This window comes from Hipposideros armiger, unplaced genomic scaffold (genome assembly GCF_001890085.2).
Source record: "Hipposideros armiger isolate ML-2016 unplaced genomic scaffold, ASM189008v1 scaffold_516, whole genome shotgun sequence".
Lineage (NCBI taxonomy): Eukaryota > Metazoa > Chordata > Mammalia > Chiroptera > Hipposideridae > Hipposideros > Hipposideros armiger.
Window position 1 is genome coordinate 1,052,782 of NW_017731866.1, and position 25,046 is coordinate 1,077,827.

The 25,046-nt window shown below is 36.2% G+C and overlaps 1 protein-coding gene across 1 annotated transcript in view; it reads left to right on the forward strand.

The window, feature by feature from the left end:
* Nucleotides 1–17,294, forward strand: part of TINAG (tubulointerstitial nephritis antigen) — a 75,771-nt gene extending 58,477 nt beyond the window's left edge. The window contains exons 10-11 of the mRNA XM_019668090.1: nucleotides 11,856–11,901; nucleotides 16,973–17,294. Of these exons, the coding sequence (XP_019523635.1) occupies nucleotides 11,856–11,901; nucleotides 16,973–17,107 (181 nt within the window). The 3' untranslated portion in view covers nucleotides 17,108–17,294. The remainder of the gene's footprint in view (nucleotides 1–11,855; nucleotides 11,902–16,972) is intronic.
* The last annotated feature ends 7,752 nt before the right edge of the window (nucleotides 17,295–25,046 follow it).

A 25,046-nucleotide genomic window follows, 5' to 3' on the forward strand; every position in this document is an offset into this window, starting at 1 on the left:
TATATATATATATATATATATATATATATATATATATATATATTGAACCCATAGGGTTTTTTATGAGTCTGAAGAGTCCAAAGAGAAAGCATTGAAAATGATCAGCATTTAGAATTCAGTGGTTCTCAACCTGTGGGTCGCGACCCCTTTGGGGGTCGAACGACCCTTTCACAGGGGTCACCTAAGACCATTGTAAAACAAAAAGATATTTACATTATGATTCATAACAGTAGTAAAATTACAGTTATAGAGTAGCAACAAAAATAATTTTATGGTTGGGGGTCACCACAACATGAGGAACTGTATTAAGGGGTTGCAGCTTTAGGAACGTTGAGAACCGCTGATTTAGATGGTAGCGAAAGCCATGGGAGTGAACAGGAGGATTACAGACCAAAACCTGAAGAACCCCAACATTTTAAGGTCAAACAGAGAAGGAAGGGGTAGCAAAGGAAACTCAGAAGAAGTGGTTAGAGAGGGAGAACCAGGCTTGGTGTCATACAGATATAGGAGAGAGAGGGTTCCAAGATGGTAGGAATGGTTAGCAGTGTGAAATGTTACTTAGAAGTCATGTAAAACAGATGCTGAAAAATGCCTTTTCAGCTTACTGATACCAAAGTGTGTAGAAAAATAAAGAATAAATAGAAGTTGGTTGTTCTTGCTGAATCTTTACATTTGTATCTATTGTTATAGCTGTAGGTGCAAATTATATTAGACTATCCTTTTATCTCCATCTTAGGTTTTGTCAAATTTGATTTCTCTTATGTGCATTTATTTGGCATTCATATATTTTCATATTATGTGTGTATTAAACTTAATAAAAATGAAAAAAAATACTAGTTAAGGTTTTGCAAAGACTAAGAGGATCCTTTGGCTAATACATTGATTGCATGACTTCCAAAAATATTTAGACCTTAATTGGAAAGTGAAAAAAAAATGCAATTACCATATTTCCCCTGTATAAGACGCACCTCAATTTGGGGCCCGAAATGTGAAAAAAATATATTACATAAAGTTATTGAACTCAAGTTTTATTCATCATAAAATTCATACAACTCCTCATCACTGTAAAAAATCTACAACCACTGTATAAGACGCACCCAGTTTTTAGCCCCCAAATTTTTCGAAAAAGTGTGCGTCTTATACATGGGGAAATATGGTATTTATTTCATATAGATACTTTCTAAATTGATTCTCAACTCCAACTTTCAACAAATTTTATTGAGCAATGATTGTGTCCTGAGTACTTTGCTAGGTACTAGAGACACTGAGATGAATAACGTGAATAGCATTAATAAATAAAATAAGACACACTGATTTGATACAGCTATGAAAAACTATTAGTTAATCATTCAGAGAGGCCACTGGAAGTTTCCATGGACTCTTGGGATCCTTTGAGCTGAGCTTATTGACAGAGAGTGAAGGTGGAGAGGGACCTGGGGAGCGGTGAAACTGATAAATGGGTTTTATTTTTCTTCTATTTTCAGTGCTGATTGAATCATGTTGCCTCGTCTGTCAGTACTCTATCACATTGACAGGACAGTTTGTGCTCCATTTGCTTTCTCTTGTCTGATATTTGTCTCTCATTAATTTGTCATCTCAAACACTGACCCGATCAGTGCCTTCTACTCTATAACTGGCATTACTACCTGACCTTGTACACAACCAAATAACAACAATAACAAAAAATATAAGCTTTATTTTTCATTGGGTGAAGGCATAGTAAGAGTGTTGTTTTAGAAAGAATTCTCAGAAAGCTCTTTGGACATTCATAAAAACATGGCTTATAAAACATTTACATATGGTTTTTTTTGCTTCAAGACAGTGCAGGACTAATCTTGATTGTGGAGGCAATGGAGCATGAAAGACATGGGTTTTGGAGTCAAGCTTAGGTTCAAATGCTAGTTCTGCCCTTCTCCCTGGGTGATCTCAGGCAAGTTATTTAATCTCTCTATCACAGTTTTCTCATCCATTACATTGGGATAATAAATAGTTTCCTCACTGTCTTGTTGTGAGGATTAAATGAGATATTGTGTCTGCCACCTATTAGGTTACTCACTTTACATTTTCTTAATTTTTTAAAAATTTATACTTTTTTTAACTTTTTATTTCTCTGAATCTGTTTTCAGAATTATTTCATTTTTTTAGATTTTTTTAAATTGGGGAATTGGGTGATGGGAACAGTGCTGGGGAATTGGGGGAAGGGGAACAGACAAGTTGCTGCCGTTTTGTTCTTCAGTCTAGTTGTGGAGGACGTTGCTTCACTGGCCCAAGTTGGCACTATCATTGTGCTCTTCCTGGGTGAGGCAGATCAGTCGCCAGCTTCTGGACGGCCGCTCACAGTGGCTGCCGGCCGCTCACACTGGCTGCTGGCTGCTGGCTACACATGGTAGCTCATGGCAACCCACTGCAACAGGGGCTGCAGCCTACGCCATCGCCGGTGACTCAGGGCAGCCCAGCTCCAGGTTGAGCTGTTTCAGCATCTTAGCTGTGGAGAGCAGTGTCACTGGCCCTCATATGTGGGATCCGAACCGGGGCCCTCTGGCGTCCCAAGCCAGCTCTTAACCAACTGAGCCACTTGGCCGGCCCTGGAATTATTTCTTAAAAGTATAATTTGGAGTGGATTCTAATTAGCATTAATTAGTACTTATCTGTGATGTAATATACTTTTACTCTTATTTCAATTTATTATCATTAAAAAATTTTGATCCAGCTTACACTGAGAATACAAGTAGATGAATAGGGTGAGAAAAGGAGAGAAATGTGACTGGAGGAGGAAATGATTAATTTCTTTGGTAAATGTGATATAATTACCATGACCTTAGATAATATGATTCTATATGCACCAAGAAAGCCGTATACATAGTAGGAGTTTGGTCACATACACTTTAACTCTACTGGATTGTGTGAAATAGTGTGGTTGGAAATAATAATCTCATAGTTGTGAACATCAAGGAAAGATGTGGTACATGAGGAAATGGCTCAATTGGGGAATGTGATTATAGGCAAATTCCGTAGATTTTTAGAGAACTGGGACCACGGGTTACCCTAAAGCTGAGAATTGCTTTCAGTTATTGGGAATGTGTATCTTCTTGCTGAGATGAGTTTTAATGCCTGTGGATACTTCAGATTTTGGGGTCCTGGGTGATGGAATTTTGTTAGCCCCTGGTACAGTACTATCTTCAAAATTAGCTTAATGAAAAAATTAGCTTAATAAATTCTTTTTTGGTGACTTTGTCTTATAATCTAGTACCTTCTGTGGTAGGTGCTGCCTATAAAAATTGCAAATATGATATTGGGTTGTCGGAAAAGTCATGACATATTTTTCTATGTTTTTTGTTGCAAAAATACATCATGACTTTTCCAACAACCCAATAGAATTTACATGAAGGCTAGGTAAAGTGTATATTTGTGCATTTCCAGAGATCTGTGGTTGAGGGAGAGGATATCAGGAGGAGGAAGTATAGTAGATTGTGACTTTTTTCTGTCAACCGGTATATGGATTGGTTGTCCCCTGAAAGAGTGAGCACTTTGTACATTTTTAGAAAGCATATAATACAAGCTCATCATTTCAGAATCTAGGAGCAGGATTTTATCTTGTGCTTTAGGACTATGATACATATGACAATTCTGATGAATGAATGAACTAGGAGATTTTATTAAAAGGCATGTGTTGATATGGTGATTTATAATGTCTTCTCTGAACAGAAACATGTAGGATATCGCTGAATAAGACCAAGTAGAAGGTCAGGTCAAGTCTATGTTATAATAAAAAGGGAAAGGTTGCAGAAAAATGAATTTTGCAGATGATGAGTGAATACTAGTTGTGATATTGTGACAACTTTCATTTAGGTTGATTCTAAAAATAACTGCATTAAATATTATTTTCTTCCATCCCATCATAGTAATAGTTGTGTTCATTACATTTCTGGATACAAATGAGATGGCTGGATGTGATGAATTCAACCCTGATTATTGTTGTAATCACCAAAGTGTGCTTCCTGCCTCCAGCACTCACACCTTCCATTGCAGTTCATCTTGTTCACCATCACCAGCTTTATATTTTCTATGACTGCTTACAATCCTCTTCCTTCCAGCCTTTCATGATTTCTCTATGAATCTACAAAGAGTAGCTCCTGGCATTATTTCGCTCTCTCCTCTCAGGAATGCCTCCATTTCTTCTTGGCATCTTCTACAAATTGTTCAAGGCCCAGCATGCCTTCCCTCATCACAGCTGGAAATGATTCCACCCATTTCTGCCCTCTCCTATTTGCCCACTTTTTATTGCTTATGTTATTAATTGCTCGTTAAACACAAGCACAGCTTTAGCCACTTAGCGTATAATTTTAAAATGTTACTTAACCTCTGTGGGCTTCAGTTGTCTTATCTATGAAGCCAAGAAACTAGATCAGAGTTAGATTAATTTGGGGGGCCATTAGCAGGCATAGATAATATGTAAATGAATGAGCTTGGCTCTTCCATAAAACAAGAAAAGGCAGGGGGCCAGATTTAACCTGTGAGTCACGGTTGGCCAACCCCTGAAGTATTCTATAACACCTGAGTCTCCTTCCAGAGCGAAGATTTTATGAGTAGCTAAAAAAAACATTTCTGTTCCGAACATCGAAGGGCTGAAGCTTTTCCTCAAAGTGTATCTTCATGAGATGTTATTCTAGTTAATTGTCACTAATGATGATGGCTAGTTTTAGCCTTGCACTCTCTCTCTGCAGTATCTTCCGCATGGTTGTGGACATCTTAACATAGATTCTGTCAATAGAGTAAATGCTGACAGATGGTTCTCTCAGTTCCACAACAGATCATTCTGACCAGAGCATCAACTGGGCACAACCTTGTTGTCCATTTCCTTCATACTTCTTTTTTATTGATCAAATTGCATGTAATATTATACTTCCATATTTTTGCTTCTTGAAATATGAGGATAGTGTAGGGTAAGTGATATGTCAACAACTCAATAAACAGTGTTGGTTGGATGATTAATCAGTATCAGGGGTACACAATTATCTCTGACATTTTTATACAAAAAAAACATCTATCAGAAATCCCCATCTGCTTCACCAGTCTATGATGAAATTTGTAGCTCCTTCGCAGAACATATCAATAAAAGTACGTGATCTTAGATTTAGTGAACCTGGCTTGATTTACATTTTGGTTCAGTAGAAAATGAAGGGGCGGGGAATGCCCTCATTTCATTGTGCTTTTCCATGCAGTCTATTTTCATTTCTCTTTGAGCTAGCATTAATTAACACTTTCTGATAGCGATCATATTCAACATTGCCACACTCACTAGGTCTGAGTGTTTTTGAAGGAAGTTGCTAAGGGTCTCTGGTAGAACATTCATCAGGCAACAAAACCCTGTGTGTCTCTGTCTCACTGTGGCTGCAGTTATCTTTGAAATCTTGTTTAAAGGGAGCTGAGAGTCCATTTGCTGTCTCACTTTTAAAAGCAAAATCCTATATCCAGAGTAGTCATATCATTGTTATTGACTTGAGGCTTATCTCCTGATATCTTTATACTTGTATCCTATCTCACTTTCATTTCCTTAATAAGAAAGTTTGGAGTTTCACATTAGGCTTTTTTTTTTTTAATGTATTTCTTCCTTGTTTTCCTCCAAAATTTCCTGTTCTGGTAGGCTGTACTACATAAAAGTTTTTTTACATGTCCACTCTTTAGAAACTGTTTTTATCTGTCTGGATCTATATTCACTAAAAAAGAATTGGTCTGCCCAGAAAACATGGGTTTGAGTTCCTGTTGTCAGTCTGCTGGGCACAAGCTGAAAAGGAGCGAATCATCAGGAGCATTGCAACATTTTAGTCTCGATGTTTCTGCTACACTGTCATATATCTACCATCAATGTAAAATATAACTTTTTTTGTTCTTGTAACTCCCAATTTTTAGATGGATGTGAGACATGCTTTAAGAACTTGATTCCTATGCAAATGTGATTTTGACATGTGAGTTAGGAAAATCACTATTCTTATCACAAAAGAATTTCTCACTCTGCAGAAAGACCCTTTCATAATTTCTTTTAAAAAGTATCTTTCCTTGGCTCTTTCAATGTTTTAACTGTTAGAAATCCTGGAAAGCCATGAATTTAAAGGTTAAAATGCAGAACCACTATCAGTAGAGAGAACTGAAAGAAAATGAAGCAACTCTATAGTTATAGTCATAGGCAATGACACATCAACCTGATCACCAAGATCACATCTCTGTGGAATGTGAAGTGCACTTCAAGGAATGCCACCTTCAAAGTACCTCTTCATTCAGCCTTTAAATCTGGGAGTTAACCTTGACTCCCCTCCTTATCTGTCTATATAAATTGACCAAGGAATTCCATCACTTTTATCTCCAAAGCAGATCTCAAATCTGTGACCTGTTCATTCCCACTGCTAGCACACTTCAGTTCACTTGCTCAACAAATAACTATTTAGCATTGACTCTGTGATAGTCTCTATTCTAGATGTTGGAGATAAAGCTGTTAAAAGAATAAACAATATTTACCTTACGGGTCTTACATTCTTATTCAGCTTTTCATTATTTCTTATTTTAACTACAATGTTTATCTCATGCTTTCAACCTCCTCCCCCTGGAACCTATTCCACGTTCTAATACCAGAGTTGTCCCTCTGAAAGCCTTCCTGGGTCTTCTCACATCCCGTATTCAGATGACTCTATCACCAACTTTGTACGAGTAAATGCCAAGATTGGTAGCTATGGGTACTCTTGATGACCTGAGTCAAATCTTCCTTCCCAAGTTTATTTCCTGCCACTCCCACCTCTGCTTTCCAGTCATTCTGGCCCAAGTGCTGCTCTTAGAGTAGATCGAGATGAGGTTTTTGCAGCTCTCCTGTGACTTTGCACTTATTTCTTGTTCCTAAAGTCTATACTCCTACTTCTACCTGAAGAATTCCTACTCAAATCTGTGAAGGGAGTTGTCTTGGCCTTTCATAGACAGTTAATTTCATCATCTGTAACCCACCGAAAAAAATTAAACATGCTTTTACAAAAGTAGCAGTTACAGAATTCAGATGATTTTATACTTTGTTTTTCATTTCCCAGTAGCACTCCCATTACACTGTTAGCCTCTTGAAGGAAAAAGATATCTTCTTTGTACTAAACAGTAGTTTGCTGAATAAAGGCAGAAATAAATGAAGTACACAAAAGATTATATGATTTCCTTTTAAAAGGAATATTCATGGGAATATAAGTATTACTTTAAGAAAGTTTTGTCTTAATTCTCTCTTATTTACCATGTCACATATGATCATCACTGGATACATGGACCTCAATGGCAAAATCAAAACCAAGGGAGAAAAAATTATAATTTAAAATCATATACAAAGTTATTATTCAGCTCCAATAATTTTACTGTTTAGACATAGCTTAAATAGGGTTTCAAGAAATCTAGTATTGTTTAGCACAGTTATCTGAAAAGGACAACATTCTTTATAAAGGGAACATGCCTAAAGATATTCATAACCTTAGCAATACAAAATCTTACATCATTATTTAACGGGTTGTCATGCTTTACTCTGCAGAATGTATGGCCTCTCCACAAAGACTTTTAATATGTCAAAGGGTAGTGTTTCCAGAACTACCTAAAGGTAAGCCTGTAAGATAAACCCAGAAGGAAGAGATTAAATGATCATGTGCTTGAGGGAGAGTAGACTCAATGTAGAGAACCACCAGTCTCAGGTATCCTCAGGTAATGTGGTCCATGATCGAAGACCTGCCCAGGTTTTTCAACACTAGCATTTTAGCAGATGTCACTAAACTTTGCAAGAAAGTAAGTATTAATGGGTCTTAACAAATAACTGAAACAATTTAATGAGGTAGAAAAAGTTCCAAAGAACAGTATAAAGTTCTTATGAAGTAGAATTACTTGAGGCAAGAAAAGCCACTATTAAGCTTGTGAACCTATTATACAACTTGTTTTAGAGTAGCAAGATTAAGGAAACAATCTGAGAAAAGTAAGGTTAAGGTTCTGGTGTACCTAAACAAATACTTGTGAATAGTCCTTAAAATGAAGAGGTATAAATGAAGGAAAGAAGAGTGTAAATAGCTATGTTTAGTGAAAATATGAATGTAATGAAGATCCCCATGTCCTCAAAGATAGCTGCTGACTTATAAGAGGACATTTGTGAAAATATATACAAATTTCTAGAATTCTCAGCCTATTGGTATAATGGGAAGCAAAAGCCCCATACCATAATTTAGAAACATACATATATTAGAGAAAAATGCCCTTCATAGATGAAAAGGAGAGGAACTTTCTCCTGTAAATAAATAATAAAATAACTAGAAATGAATAATATATGTAGTCTTCTTGCTTTGTACTAGTTAACCTTCATTTCTGTTTGGAGGAAGGATTTAATTACATGAATTGGCTATGATATCAGTGGGAAATCATCTGGGATAAAGTGGTTTCTCTCAGTGTTGTAGAGCATGGGATATTCAGAAAATAACCTACAAATCTTTTTTTTTTTTCTATAACACCCTATCACAACTCTATGGGGTATTTGATTGCTATCTTAGGAACTGTCTAGTTTCTCTGGAGAGCAAAGATAGCTAAAGGTTGCAGTGCAAATGTTAGTTCCTGTGATGGATAGACCTTGCTTGTCATTTGATGCAGAGGCTCTAATATAGGGGAACTGCACAATAGCTGTGGTGAGTGTGATATTTTCTTGTTCATCTGAATTTGGCATAAAGGTTAACATCCTTTGTTTTTATTTTTCCTTCACAAGCATCCTAGTCTCTGAAACTATCAAACTCAGCAGCCCTACTTTACTTTTCCTCTCTTACCTTATTTGAAGACTTAATTTTTTTTTGTTTTGAGATTATTTTATAATAATCTAAATTCTAGTATTTTTCTCTGGGTTAAAAATGATTTGTATTTTAAATAATGCACCTTAAAGTTATAATAAACAGCAATGCTTGAAAACAAATTTACAGCAACTCCAAAGAGTTGACAAATTTGCAAGATAAGGATCATTGCTATCTATTTTATTATTGAAAATATTATTTAGAGAATCATAACAAAATTTATAGGAACACATGAAAAATAATAGGCAATTGAACGAAAGTCAAAGTGATAGTTTATATTACTTAAGTGTCGCCAAACCAAGGTAGTTTATTTTACTCATAATTTGTTGGTATTAGAAAAAAGAAAACCTATGCAATCACAATCTGAAGTGCCTCTACTCCTTTGTGAAGAAATGTTCTGGTTTTTTTAGAACTAGTTGGTCTCTGGTCTGTTGGTAATGGAATTATCTACAGTCATTATTCTACTAAATTTTAATTCCATATACAGTTGTGGATCTTCATGCCCCCAAATACTGCCTCAATGTTTTTGAGAGTTCCTAGGGGTATCTAAAATGGTCTTATTAATAAATGTAATACTCATTTCATGGTGTATTTAACTTGCATATCTCTTCTGTTCCCTCTGTTACATATTTCTTTATTTTCTCATGCCCCATCCTTAATGTATTGGAGCCCAAGAAGTTGAAACATCTTTCAAAGTGAGAAAGAAACCTCTATCCACTTTTGGTCTTACCCTTTATTTAAGTGTTATTAAAGTGTTTCATAGAACATACAGGATTTTTGGCAAAGTAACTCTTTCAGGTTTTAATAACAAGTTGAACTTATTCCTTTTGCAATCCTAAACGTACCTGAGTCCAGCGTGAGGCTGAGTTTGGACCAATCTGAGTGATAGGGAAAAAGTTACACTCTCATTTACTCTTCCTTTCTTTTGATCAAGGCTTGATTACTGGATCAGGATTGCCATGTCTGAGTACCTCTTTCTTGATTGAAAGTTCTTTCTTAGGAGGCTCCTTAGTGCTTCAAGCAAGACTGCCCCAAACTTCTACCATATCTGGTTGGATCTCAGATATGGGCTTCCTCTCCTTCCTACATAATTTTGGAATTAAATGGTTCCTTAGATTCTTCTAATTTTGTCTTGTATTTTGTATTTTATAGAAATAGCTAAAGTAACTAGTAGGCAGATTATCTGAAATGAAGTGTGAGTGGTGAAGCCTTTTTAAAATCATTTCGATGGCCGTGTTATGTGAGTAGAAATGAGGTTTCAGGTGTCATCTACTACTTGAAGTGCATATTGATCTTTGAAGTTTGGAGGCACGTGTTATGATTGGTAAGTTTTTTCAATGGTGGTGGCTTTTTAGACAATTTAAAAAATAAATTATAAAACTACAAAAATGGTTTTTGAAATTGAATCAGTTTGAACTTACACATTAAACTGTCTAGAATATTTGAAGCCTTGTGTTTCTGGTCTACCCCTGTGTGCAAGAGAATTAGAAGAGAGATGGCCATCAGTGTAATTAGCACACTTAGCCCCCATCAGGAACAAGAGAAAGAAAATTTATTTTTCAGGTTCTCATTCCTCAAATCACTTTTTTCTTCCCTCATTCTTATGCCAAGAGATCCAAATGTATTAATATATTTTCTTGAATGCCTCAAGGTCTCTACCATAAAACCTATCATCTTCAGATAATACCTCCATGCCATGGTGCCATTATTCTAGTCTGTGCTATGAAAAATAACTGTCTGCAAACTGACATATTGAAAACATTTGAACAGCAAATTTGTATCTCTTCCGGGAATGTTTGTTATGTACTGGGACACTACAATTTAGCTTGAAGGAGTTCTGATGGTGGGATTGGGGGTATTAGGGAGGGATTGATGGGGGGATATGTGGGCAGAGCTGTATTCTCACAATCCATTAAATCACGTGATAGAGGTAGTCACTATGCTTTCTCAACATCAAACTGATGCTGTTCAGGACACACTGAATTTGGGGACTCTATAAAAGAAGCAATATAACATGTTTAAAAGGGTATGGGACTTGGAGTCCTGGCTCAACATTTTCTACTCTGTGATCTTGGACAAGTCTTTTTAATTCATTAGTAAATCGAACATGTTATTAACATCTACCTCACTGGGTTTAGTCAAAAGGAAAAAGGAGATATTGTAGATTTGGGTTCTTTGTGAACGGTTACATGCTACATTGAAAATGGGCCAGTACTAAGAATACAGGATTTTATTTCCAAAGGCACACATGTATAGAGAAATTCCACATTAGGTGCATAGCCAGTTTATAAAATAACATATACATATGAATAATTTTTATATAAATTTTCTTGTCTACAACAATAATCTGTATTCACATAATGTTTCTTATCACTAGTCTTGGAGATTTGTATAGTTTGCGCCATTTAGGGTAGAGTTTCAGAGGACTAGATGTAAAGGGGGAGGCATCTTTAAGCACTTTAAATCTTCTGTGAAATCATATAGCATTTGTCTTTCCATTATATGTCTGACTTATTTCACTACCATAATGCTTTCTGGGTCCATTGTCACAATGGCAAGGTTTCATTTTTTTAATGCCATAGTATTTCATTGTATGTATGTACCACACCTCCTTTGTCCATTTATCTATTGAATCCCTATGTTTTACACCTGAAACTAATATGATATTGTATGTCAACTATACTTTAATAAAATAATAAATAAACAAAAAATAAAACCTTCCTATCCCAGTTGCCCTAGGACTTATCTCTTTTAATAAATGAATTTTATTTCAAATCATTTGAATATAAGTTAGTATATTTTGAACAAGTGAATAATGTTATAGTCAAAAAGAAAACTATACAAGTAGATTGTTGTCGGGCAATGATGACAGTTCCATAGTAAAACAAGGGGGGGGGGGCAAAGGAAAATGGAAAAGATACAATCCTGGAAGTAATTTTCATTTTATCAAGATGCAAGTAAAACATTTTTTACCATACAAATATTTATTATTATTATTATTATTATTATTACTTTTTGTAGATGGGGCACACTGAGAGGAGCCCAGGGGCGAAAAGAAAAATTTTGGGTATGTAACTAACTCTACTTGAATTTCTACTGTGAAGTGTATATTTTAGAATCTTTAAGGTCTCTACTTCTTGCTTTTTATTATTTAGTCACATCATAAGTCACTGTATTATTGTCTGTAATATCAATATTTCCTCAAACACAAAACTCATTGTACTCATTAATATTATAGTAATAGTTTTCCTCAAGCCTCCTTATTCCAAATTGTAGAAAAACAGTATTTTATTTTCAAAATGAGAATCAATAGGAAAACTTTTTCTTTCTACTAGCACCTATATTAAACTTAAAGTAATGGTTAGACTTCTCCCATACATGTCTATCAACTTTGTATTTTTACATTATTTTTGCTATGAATGATGTTTATGTAATGTGTGTGTCAATTATTTATTCATAGGTGTAGAGTGTTTTGCCAATTATAACATGTACATGTTTCTTTATGGAAAAAGAACAGATGCTTAGTCTTAAAATTAATAGGAAGTTACATGTAAAAAACTGTTTGCAAATGATTGTAACATACTACCTCAAATGTTCAGTTGATTACAGTAAACTTTGATGAATCACCCCAAGTTTTTTTATACCTTTTATTTTTCAGGAATAATATTAAGTTTAGGTGATGATATTCATCATGGACTTTGAACTTGAATGCGTGCAGTAGAGGGCCTATTATAACTAATAAAACACCAAATATAGTAGTTATACTCACTATAGTAACTCTTGTTAATTAGATTTCTCTACAAGGCACTCACAAAAATCAATCACCCAAGTATATGGTCTTGTGTTTTATCTGTCTTGATATATGAAATCATTATGCTTTTAAGTAGAATTATGTTTCTTTGTACTTAAACTCAGCTTTATTAAATACCATTTTTCTCATTAAAATACAGCTTGAAGTAGCCAATAATTAACAATAATGTTCAAGAGCTAAGACCCATAATATATGGAAGAGGATATCTTATTTGAACACCTGCAATTGGGTCTTTATATAGGATTTATATTGAATTAATTTGAGCATTTTTTCTATTATCTTTAATAATATTCAGACATAAAAAAGTTCTTTAATATATTTGTCTTGCAACAGTTCTTAACATAAATCACTCAATAAGTACTTGTTGAGTAAATGTGAGTGTGCTGAGTGACTATGAATATGAATGTAAGGGCAAAGGAAAACTTTCTATGATCCTCTTTCCCTCAACCTCATTATTTCCACCTTATAGCCCTGTGGGCGCTATGCACATACACACACTCACAATACACACACACTCACACTCGTGTTCAACACATGCACACTACCCTTTTAAACTACTTTTGTTGTATTATTATCAATTCAGAGCTTACTATTTATCAAAAATTTTCAAAGAAAACATTATTTCATGTGCATAGGGGCAGGATTTCTTTCTACTGTTACTCTTCTGGGTATATTATTTAATGTGAGTGGTAGGTATACAAGAATCAGACTGAAAATTTTTCATATTTTATTCACAAACTTTGGTTAACTTTTTCCTCCACTAAAATGTGTACTCATGCTAAGCCAGAATCGCATCTACCTTATTTTCCAACGTATCCAAAGGGCAAAGCAAAAGTACTAGTACATATTGGAAATATAAACCATATTTGTTGGATGAGTGAATAAATAACATTAATCTATAAATTCAGTCAACTCACTAAAATCATTTTCATTTTGTATAAAACTTGGTTTTATTAAAATATGAAAATGTTAAGGACTATTGCACTGTTTTGTGAAGAATTGTGAAGGGTCTGGGATGTGAGCCCCTTGCATAAAAGTATGTGGGTCAGAAGAAAAGAGTTCTTATTAGATACTCACGACAAGATCAACAGCCAGATGTCACAGCATTGGTCCCCACACTTTGGTTTTGCGGGTGCTGTGATGAGAGTCAATGGGATTTTTCTATGGAGGCACCAGTTTACTCCATAAATGAGGGACAGAAAACAATGGATTTTCTCCACTTGGGGAGAGAGACAGGCAACCTTCTCCTTTCCTGGAAGGAGAGAAAACAAACAAACAAAAACAACATATATTCTGTTAAGATGAGCTGTAAAGGGTCCTATATTCTTACCCTAACCCTTAGAAGTATAAATATGCCTTTCCAAGGGCAAGATAAATACCAGATAACGTCTCCAAGTGATGGGCTTCCACCCTTTAACATGTAAATACCAAGGGAGAGGGAGATATGGTCCAGCACTTCTGGCACCCTGGGTCTTAATTTAGGACCTTGTCTAGTCTTTAACACTTTGACCCTTTTGGGGAGATAAGAGAAGTTTTATTATCCTTTTGGGGTCAGAGCAATTAACTAGACAAATGGCTACAGATCTAATTCTCATGGTATGTGAAGATAAAGTATAATATATGTCTAAGGGAAGTGAAAACAAACTTTCCCTATCTTTATATCATATACACAACTTGTATGTCAGGATACTAAGTTTAAAATAAGTTTACATTTTAAGTGTATAAATTGATGATTTTATATATGTAAACACTGCAAAATGCTTACCAAAATAAGGTTTGTTAACCCATCCATCACCTCATATAGTTACCATTTTTTGTATGCTTTCACTTCCCCTCACACCTCACACCTGTTAGGATGGCTGTTATTCTGCCAACAGGTGGCAGGATGGCTCAGCTAAAACAAAAAACAAACAAACAAACACCAGGAAACAAGTGATGTTGTGGGTGTGGAGAAAAGGGAACTCTTGTGTACAGTTGGGGAGAATATAAATTGGTGCAGCCTCTAAGGAAAACAGAATGGAGGTTCCTCAAAAAATTGAAAATGAAAATTGCAAATTGCCGTATAATGAAGCAAAATCCCACATCTGGGTATATATGCAAAGGACATTTAAAAAAAAGACTATTGAAGAAGTGTCTACACTTCCTTGTTCAGTGCAGCATTATTTACAATAGCCAAGACATGGAAACACCTTCAGTGTCCATCAATGGACAAGTGGATTAAAAAGATGTGAGATATAGAACAATTAAATATTATCCAATAAATACATATTTACATATTGATAGTACAATTAAATATTATTCAGTCATAAAGAAGATGATCCTGCCTTTTGTGACAACATGGATGTGCCTTGAGTGCACTATGCTAGAGTGAAACAAGTCAGACAGATAAAGACACATATTGTATGGTCTAACTTATATGAAGAAGAAAAAAAAAACTGAACTCATAGAAATAGAAACGATAATGGCAGTTGCCAGGCAGGGGCTTAGGACTGGAGGATATGGGGAGATGGTCACACTCCTGCCCATAAGCTAAATAAGATCTGGGGATCTAATTAGTGTGCAACATGGCAACTATAATTATCAATACTGTATTATATACTAGAAAGTTGCTAGAAGAGTAGATCTTAAATGTTAATCACCACACACACGCACACACACACAAATCATAAACACATGAAGAAAGAGAGATGTTAACTAACATTGTGGTAATCATTTTGCAATATATACGTGAATCTAATCACATTGCGCACCTTAAATGTACATATTTTACATTTCAATAGTATCTCAACAAAGCTAGAGGAAGAAAAGGCAAAGAGCCAAATCTTAAAAGAAATGATGAAAATCAGTCCTTTCTTAAAGCTGGCAATTTTGATGCTGAGTGACTCTGCCCTCTTTTACATGGTAGAAAGCAGAAAAACTCAATGCAGCATCCTATACCTTGAGAATATCAGCTTAGACCACATGCGAGAAAATTTTGCACCTTGGGCTCATTGCAGAGTGAATGTGAGGCAAGTGTGGAAGCTATTGTTGTAAAGCCTCTAATTTACCAAATCCCAAGATTAATTTCAGTTGTCATCTACTGAGCTTTTCTTTCCATTTAGTTGTGGTCCAGTAACTGCCTTCTTTGTGCCCTTTTGGCTTTTACGATATTCTCTATAAGCTGCATTAATTTTTTTGCTTCCCTATATACTTATTTCCTCAAGCTCTAACCCCAGGAGACATTCTAGACCTATCCTAACTCTCTAGCCATCCTCATCTTCAAAAAAACAAACACAAAAAAATGGAAGAAAAAGTTTAATTCCTGTTGATTTTTATTTCTGAATAGTACTCAACTACTTTATTTATCTCCCTATTTTCCCTGCCCCTGTTCAGTCATCCAAATTGATTATGTGACAAATTTACTAGCTAGTCTCCCTGCCTCTTGTGACTACCTTCTTAAATCCATCCATCTCACTTCATACGAAATAATATAATCAAAATATAAATTTTTTCACCTTGCTCTTCTGCTGGAAGCCACTCAACAACCTGCCATCACTTTCACTATTATTTGCTCTGTAGGGATGTCCTCACCCCCCATTCCAGCCTCATAACCTACCAACCTGCTTCTGTTTTACAACCTAATTTTATAACAATTTCATTGGTTCATTTCACTGCTTTGTGCTGCTTCATGCTTTGGTGTTTATGCTGTTACTTTTTCCTTTTACCAGAATCTCCCCTCCTCCTCTTTTTATCTGGTTAATTTCTGCTCAAGCTTTAATATGCATCTCATGTGACATTTCCCCCTTGAAAATTTCCCTGAACCATTCAAATAAGCCGGATGCCTCTCTGCTGACTTCAGCAGCACTCTGCATATTTCTACCTTAGCACTTGCCTTATGTTGGTCCTGCTTCATTAGGCCATTAGCTCCCTGAACACAGGATAATGCATGATTTGTCTTTGTTTCTCTGGCCAGTTTCTCTGTCTTTGTTTCTCTAGCACTGGGCCAGTCACAGAGTAGACACTGTAACTGCAGCTTGGGTGTCTTCTCATGTGGCATGTCAAGTTCTCATGCATATGTTACTGTTGTCCTCTGGGGGTTTAGAAGTATTAAACCAATCCTGGTTGTTGCCACCATAAATATACATGTATAGTAATCTAAAGGATGAGTAATATATTTTAAAAATATTTGTTCTTATTTAGAAAATATTTATGTTCTTAATAATTACAATTCATAAAAAGTCTAAAGGCATTTAAAGCTACCCATGAGTTACCTGTGTTTTTACAGGCAGAATTTTAAAATATCAAAGCATGATACTCAGCTTTTTCATTTTTTTTTGTTTTTCTGCAGATCGCTGCCAATTCCTGGGGAACGTCATGGGGAGAGAATGGCTATTTCAGGATTCTTCGAGGAGTAAATGAGTCTGACATTGAAAAGTTGATTATCGCAGCTTGGGGCCAACTGACAAGTTCAGATGAACCATAACATATTATTAAATATCCATAGGCCATGCATTTAAGTAACTCCTTAAATTTAAATTAAGCAATGTGAGGTTCTCTGTGACAGTGGAATCTTTGTCTCTTCACCTTATTATTATAACGTGCCCGTTTTCTTGTTTTATCCTGGGCTCTAGGCTTCTGCTTCCTTTTCATTGCTGACGATACAAAAACACTAAGAGAGATCAGCAGAGTGGCTAAATGCCTTTAAATTTCCTTGGTTATCTTTACTTTTTTCTCATCACAATATCCTTTTTTGACTTTGATAGTTCACAAAAAATATGATAGAACTTATCATAAAAGCTCATGGCATCCCTTTGTAGAAATGATGTGCTTTCTCCCTTGGACCAATGAAGACTTCAGAAAACAAAAAGCAAATGAAACATCTTTATGATTTTTTTTTCCAACTAAATAATGGTTTTTTAATTCAGAGCTTGTTTATGTTTTGCCAAGAGCAATGGAAATAGATTATTAATTGTTTCTCTCAATAAGCTAACGTTTTGTTTCTTTTTATTTGCCTAAACCTAATTTGCAATCCAAAGGAAAATAACTCTCCACAGGAAATAACTACTCTTTATGGTACTGTGTAATGGCCCATAAAGTGGAGAAGGTGGTAAGTAATGGAAAAGCTTGGAGGCTAACAATAAAAGTCTAGTCTTGACACATAGACACCCCTATTTTTAGAAGCCAGTACACTTCGTGTAAAATCTGTTAAAATCAGCTGCAAAGCTGTATTTGGAAAGATAATATATTTACCCCCAAAAAACAGCAATATGATGCTGTGAGTCAGAAAGAATAAATACATTTTTATTATAACCGTTTCACAGTTCACTGCTTAAAATTCTAAAATGTAACCTAAATTGGCACTAATTTGCAACTAATTTTTATAGTTCTCTATAGCAAGAGAAACAAAAACAGCATCATTGTAATGGTTGGGAAAAGGATATAATCTTTTCATAATTCACTGGCATCTTAAATGGCAAAGTAATAAATGAAGTAGCAGAGCTGATCAGTGAGTGAGCATGGCCCACGATAATTACAATGGTGGGCTATTCATGGCCTTTGTTCCTGGGCACTTGTCTTCCTAATTTTCAGTGCAGGGCTTTTCTATGTCATTGTGCCCAAAGGTGCTCTGATTAAATAAGCCAGACAGGCTGATATGTGAGGAAGCAGAGCACAGAAAAGTGAAGTGTTGCTACGATTGTTGTTTTCTCCATTAATCACTGTGACTTTATCAGAAGAAACATCTCTCCACTTGGTTCTCCCCTAGACAATCTGAGTTTACATGAGGCTGATTCACCTTGCTGGCACTGGCTGATATTCCCCCAGGGAGTTGAGAAATAATTTGGTTTTCTTTCAGTTTGGATTCCTTTAGCTGCAACCCCAGAAACAAGGTTTTGAGTGCAAATTATTTGGGTGATGAAGGGAACACTGCGGAGGGAGTGGGGCAATGATGCAGCGTGCTGGAGGCAGACAGTAAAGGATACATTATCAAGCAAAACACCGCCATGTACAACTTGTTCTTATCCCACTGATACCTTCCTCAGATACGTGCCACCCGAGGAAGATTGTCGGTGGTTGAGGGCTGCTCCTGGGAGTCGTGAATTCCCTGATTGTCCTGATCTGGCATAAAGGTGGGAAAAGTAGCTTCCAGCATCAAGAAAAAATCCACAGGCAAAAAAAGAAAGAAAAAAAAGCAGATTCTAGTATTTGAATGTCAGGCTGATATCCACTGAAACGGCATGGGTGAGGTGAAGTGGGCAACAACTGTGTCTCTGCTAGAGGTGTTAAAACACTTTTAAAACATTCCTTAGATGCTGATGGCTGAGGAAGTCATAAATGATAATGCAATGAAATGCCAGATGCCTAACATTGCTTTTTAAAAACATGGGATTAGGTTGATCCAGCCTTGTCCTTGTTATGTAAATAGGCAAAAATTGTTGAATTAATTTTCATGTGGTGGTGTGTGCTTCTAGATTGTAGGCCTAGGTTCTGCTGTTTTAAAATTCCTGCTATTGTAACCATTTCAACTGATAAGGAAACTAATCCCAATGATTTGAAGAAAAAAAGAAAGATCATATCACAATAGTAAGCCCCATAGGAAGGCACAAGATGTGTTATTAATAACTCAGCAGTTACAGACTAAGAGCTAAAGGAGAAATAGAGACTAGATGGGACAGGAGTATACCAAGGGGATAAGAAAAATATTTCTGAGGTTTGTTGATGCAGTCTTCCTTTGAATGGCGTTGCTTTTTACTTTTAAAACTTTAAAGGGTGTGTTTGGTTCCATTTATTATTTGAAGACCCCGAGAAAACGGTGATTGGCATATTCCTTTGCCCAGTCTTGAGACTGAGTATCTATTTGCAGAATTGATTTGATTGATAACTAGATGGTCTCTTCCTACACTGATGGCTTTTCTTGGCCAGCTGTGTGTGCCCTATTCACCTCAGCTTGGGCCACGCAGTGGGAAGGACCACATATTTGGTGCATACACTTTAGCGTTCCTGTCTCTGTTTGCATATATGGGGTTTTATTATTTTGTTTTAAGAACATATGAGAGAAAAATTGTTCATAAAGATCATTTAATTCAGCCAGGACAGTGTGTCTCAAATTGGATAATAGAGTGAGCACTGAGATCTAGGTTTCTTTCTATTCAATCAGAAGTATCTGCCATTTATGTGCTTTAATGGATTTCAGTTTAAACTGGTTATTGCATATAGTTTTTTTTTCTGGAAAAAAAAGCTTGGCCACTCCACTCAGTTGAATAAGGCTTCTTTCTTTAGGTGTCATTAGGAAATGCACATAAGGAAGAAGTGGGAAAGACCTTGAAGACAGGTCTCATGCCCTTTCACAATGTGTGAGCCTTTTCTCATTCTATTTTAAACAAGAAAAAGGCTTCCCCATGCGTGTCCATGAATTCTCTTAAAAGTGTCTGCAATGGAATGAAGTTTGTTAGTTGGTATTCAACCAGAAAAAAAGAAAACATCACGAAGCATTTCCAACAGAAGGAATATGGTGAACGGAATTGGTTATGTAGGTGATGGAGGAGCAGAGAAGGCAACAGAGGATGGTGAACCAGTTCAGAGAGCAAGCTACCATCATCTCTTTCATCAGGCATGACTGGCCTGTCTGGCAGAAGCTGGAATCATGAAAAGATATATTGTTGCCAGATTTGCTAACTGAGTCAGAGAGAGGATGATGAAGAGACACTGAGGCTTCTTCTGTCCTCATGCCTTCCAGACTCTCAAAGCCTATCATTGGCTGATCTGTTGAAAGATGACTAATTCAGGAAGCTATGAAATTAAGCTTTTGGGGTCAGCTTCCAACCTTGAACAGATGCAAAGGAGAATAGGATAAGGGCAAGGAATAAATAACAGGGTCAACATAGAAAATATATTTTGGTTCATTCCATACAGATATTGTAAATTAAGCTTGCATAAATGGTTTCTCAATGATTGATTAGCTCATGAGCTCAGTCCCTGGGGTCACACCTATGTTTTAAGTACTATAATATAATGCTCACTATTACATGTACTTTTTTTCCCCCTTTTGGTTTAAAATCTTTTGACCTATAAGGAATAGATTATAATCTATAAAAGGAAAGAATTTTTGACACTTTTTTTTTTCACAGTAATTTCTAGAGACTCTGATGTTTTACCACCATTGCCTATCAAAAAAGATTGTAATGATCTGATTTCAGGGCATTTATTTTCTTTCAGTGGAATTTGATTCCATTTTCAAAAGAAAAAAAAGGAAAAGAGAGAGAGTAGTATCTCACAAACTACTGTTTTATAAAACATTTTAAGAGAGAAAGCACCAATCTAGACATTCCTTCAGATAATTCAATAAAATAGGGGGGGGGGGAAGCAGTCTAACACTATCTAGAATGGGGTGATGAATAAAGGGGAAAAATCTTCGTCTTTAGCCATGAACACTATTGTACATTGTTTTGCTACCATATCGGGTAGAAATGCTTTAAAAATTATTGACGGGTAAATCCAAAAAAGTGAGATTTCTCCTCAGAGACACCATTAGTAGGAAACTCATTAGTTAGAAAAAAAATTGGTAATAACTCTTTCCCCCATCATCCATTCTCTCTCTGTCACCTCTACCTCCTATGAAGCAATCTGCTTAATTCTATGTTTCTTCTGAGATTATAAAGAAAAAAGTGTCTAGTTATATAGAATTTAATATATGTCTGGTATTATATCTACCATTTTAAATATTCAAAATTCACAGACTGCTGAGAAGTCCTGCAGTAAAGCCTGTCAAAGAACGGCCTGAATTTTAATTCTCACTCATCTGAAGCAGCTGTGGTAATCAACAAGTATAATTATGTACAATGGTTTCACATAAGACCAAAGAACCTTTTTCCTAAAAATTTCCATTAAAACACATATTACCTATTCAATATTGATTATATGCCTCCCACGTGCACTTAGCCACTGTGCTAGGCACTACGTAAATAGCAAGGGAACCCACAAGAGAGACAGTGCCTGCCCTGACTTATATCAAAAATTATTTTTTTGTAAAACACACATTGGCAGATACTGGCTTAGATACAGTTTTGCATAATAAAGCCTATAATGAGCTCTAAAGGAGAAGTTGGCAAACCTTAACCTCTGACTTTTGATACAGCAGGGAGCATTTATCTTTCAAATCGCCTTTGGGACCACTCTGAGACTGTAGCCTTAGGCTGGATGTCTCTGGAACCAGTCTGAAATGTCTTATGACAGTGCTCTGGTGCACAAGGTCAAAGATTGTGTATTACTGCCATTAAAGTATGTGAGGGAACTGTGTTTCGATGGGGTGTTTTTTAGAAAAGCCCAAGATTTCAGTAATCCTTATTTCAAAGATGTTCTAAACTTATTCAGTGAAGGACAAAAATTATCATCTGTCAGGGATACATATCAAGAATGTTGTGAGTGCCCAACCAGTCATAATAGGCCTCATTGGATAGTATGGTACAGAACCCCAAGTCAAACTAGCATAAGCTGGAAAGGAATGACATTAACCTATAAAATAGGGGTGATTAAGAAGGGAGATCTAGTTTCAAGCATGATTGGTTTAGGGGTTTTAATGATTCCATCAGTTTTCTGCCTTTTTTCTCAAAGTCTCAGCTGTTTTTGACTCCATACGGCCTCTTTCTGGGTACATGTTCTATATGTGGCAGCAAGATAGCTGCTGGAAGCCCCATTTCAACAATTTGTAGTCCTTGAGACTCAGTTTCTGAATCTGTAAAAAAAGTTAATTATATGTACTTATAACCCTTGCTATTAGAGGAATGATTAAGACAGTGAATGCAAAACATTTTGCATGGTTTTTGGCATAGGGTAAGCAGTAAATAGATGACAGCTATTATCATCACCACTACCACCATTGCCTTTATGATCATCATGGTGGAAGGGTTCTTATCATGGCTCTAAACTACCAATTATTCCAACCCTCAGCTGTGTTAAGTTATAAACAACTTTTGATTAATGGTTAAGAGGTGTTACCTTTCTATACAGCTCACTTTTTCTTTAGGCCAGTCATATCTCACAAAGCTAGATTCCCCCATCGCCTGTTACCCCTATTTTATAGGTCAACATTAGTAGGTGGCTTTCTTTCAGTATATAAGTGAGAGTTACCCCCCACAGCAGGCTCATAGTTTGCAGTATTTAAATCAGGGATATCAAAACTGTACAAGTCATTGACCTACAATTCACTTTTGAATAACAAAACCACAAATGTTAAATCTTCCAATTTCAGGGGTGTATTTCCTATTGATAATCATTAGGGCTTGGTAAGATGATATCCAGTAAACTAAGCTGTTCTAAGATAAAGACGATGTCTTATTGCTCGGTATTTCTATTCCTAGTAGCAAACCTGGTTTATGCACCACAAATAATTTGGTAAATAATTATCAAGTGATTGAATATCGATCACATCATCTCAGAACAGGCAAGCAATGATGATTATACTGATATATTGATGGGAAATTTCACATGACTAGAAGTTTTATCAGGAGGAACTGATACAATTCAGAGTGTTAGTGAAGGCCTCTTCAGGAGAAATGTTTAGGTTGATACACGAAGGAAAAGTCGGAATAGACCAGAGAAAGTATGAGCTAGGTGGCAGATAATGTTTTCTGGAAGCCTAGAGGGAAACAATCTCAAAGATGTCAAGTAGAGGTTCTTTTATAAGTGAGTAAGAGTGACAGCAAGGGTGCTAGTAATGTAGGCAACAAGCAGATTTTCAAGGTCTGTAGAAATTATGTGAAGGAGTTTTGCCTTTATCCTCTAAAGAGATGAGGGTTATTAAAGGATTGGAAAAATCACTCTGGCTGCTGGTTGGAGAACGAATTTGAGGGCGGCAAGACTAGCGACAAGGATACTGTGGTCAGCAGGCAATTCTGAAGCTTGAAATGTGAGCTGGTGGTGATTTGGACTATGGAAGTGGAGAAGAAAAATGTACAGGTTTGTAAAATGTTTAGATTATAAGATGATCAGGACTTGATTTAGGAGTAAGGGTGATGAGTGAGGAAGAGGGGGGATTCCAGAATGACTCCAGAGTTTTGGGTAACTCAAAAAAGTTAGAGTTTGGGAATTTTCAGTGCATCTCCAGTATATATTAAATTTGTCCTTGAAATACTGCTTTACAGGAGAATGTTAACTTGCTGGGTGTGATTTTTCTGCACTAACTGTTTGGTATCTAATTCAACAGGCACTTTGGAGTGCCTAGTCTATTGCAGAGTATTTACAACGTTTCTAGTCATATAAGGATAAAAAAAATGGACATAGTTTCTTTCATCAGCCTAGTGAGAAGACAGACAAACAAACAAACAAGTAAAATCAAATCTATTCAGCATTTAAGAGCCATAAAGGAAACAGGTTAGAATTAGGGAAAGTAATAAAGAAAGGGGTATCCCAGATAGCATGGACATTCATGGAAGGATTTGGGGGTGGGGAGGGGAAATTACACTAAAGGTATCAAGTAATCAGCCAGGTGAATGAAGAAGGGAAGAAATTTCAGGAAAGGAAAACATCCTTTGCAAAGGAAAGGCAGGGATATTCTTGATAAAATAGCTGAAAGAAGGATAAACTGGCCAGAGCATGGTGGGCTGGGGTAGAATGTGATGGAGATGCACCAAGATTTTTTTGGAGAAGTAGCAGAGGACAGGTCTATGTGGTCTATGGAGATCACGGTAAACTGCTTGGATTTTATTCTTGGTGCAGTGGGAAGCCATTGAGCAACTATTATCACTTAAATGCTGTGTGGAAAAGAGTTGGGAGAAAATTAAAGATGAGGAAAAAGAACCAGCAAGTAAACCTTTGCAGTACTTCAGGTGAGAGGTAATGGAGGCTCAGCTCAGGGCAGTAAGTGAGGGCTGGGAGATAAGGAGAAGGAGGAAGAAAGAAGACTTGTGTGTGTCATTAGGGAAGACTTTTAGGTTTTTTCTCTTGACCAACTGGATTGACAGCAATGTCATTCACTGAGAGGTGGAAGAATAAAGAAAAGCAGGTAATGAGATAAAACCATGAATTCACATTTGAATATGCTAAATTGATGTGACCCCAAGTCTTCCACAGTCCTAAAGTGGCATAGCACAGACTGAAAGTCTCCTATTTACCAGACAGAGACAGAGAAATAGCAAGAGTGGCCTCTAAGTTCGGATAAATTGTCCAAAATGGGAATGAATTGGAGATTGACATTGAGATGGACATCTCAATGGATGGAGGAATGATGTCACCCGAGACCGGATATGAGAGTGAGCATCACATCAACATATACCAGTATGAACAGATGCACATGATGAGGTCCAAATACCCTTCTTCCCTCTCCCCAACCACAGAATGCTCCAATGAAGGCTAAATAAGTCCTAGGAAATAGCTACCTCCCAGAAAGCAATCAGGAAAGGGATAAATCTTTAGTTAACTAATTTTGA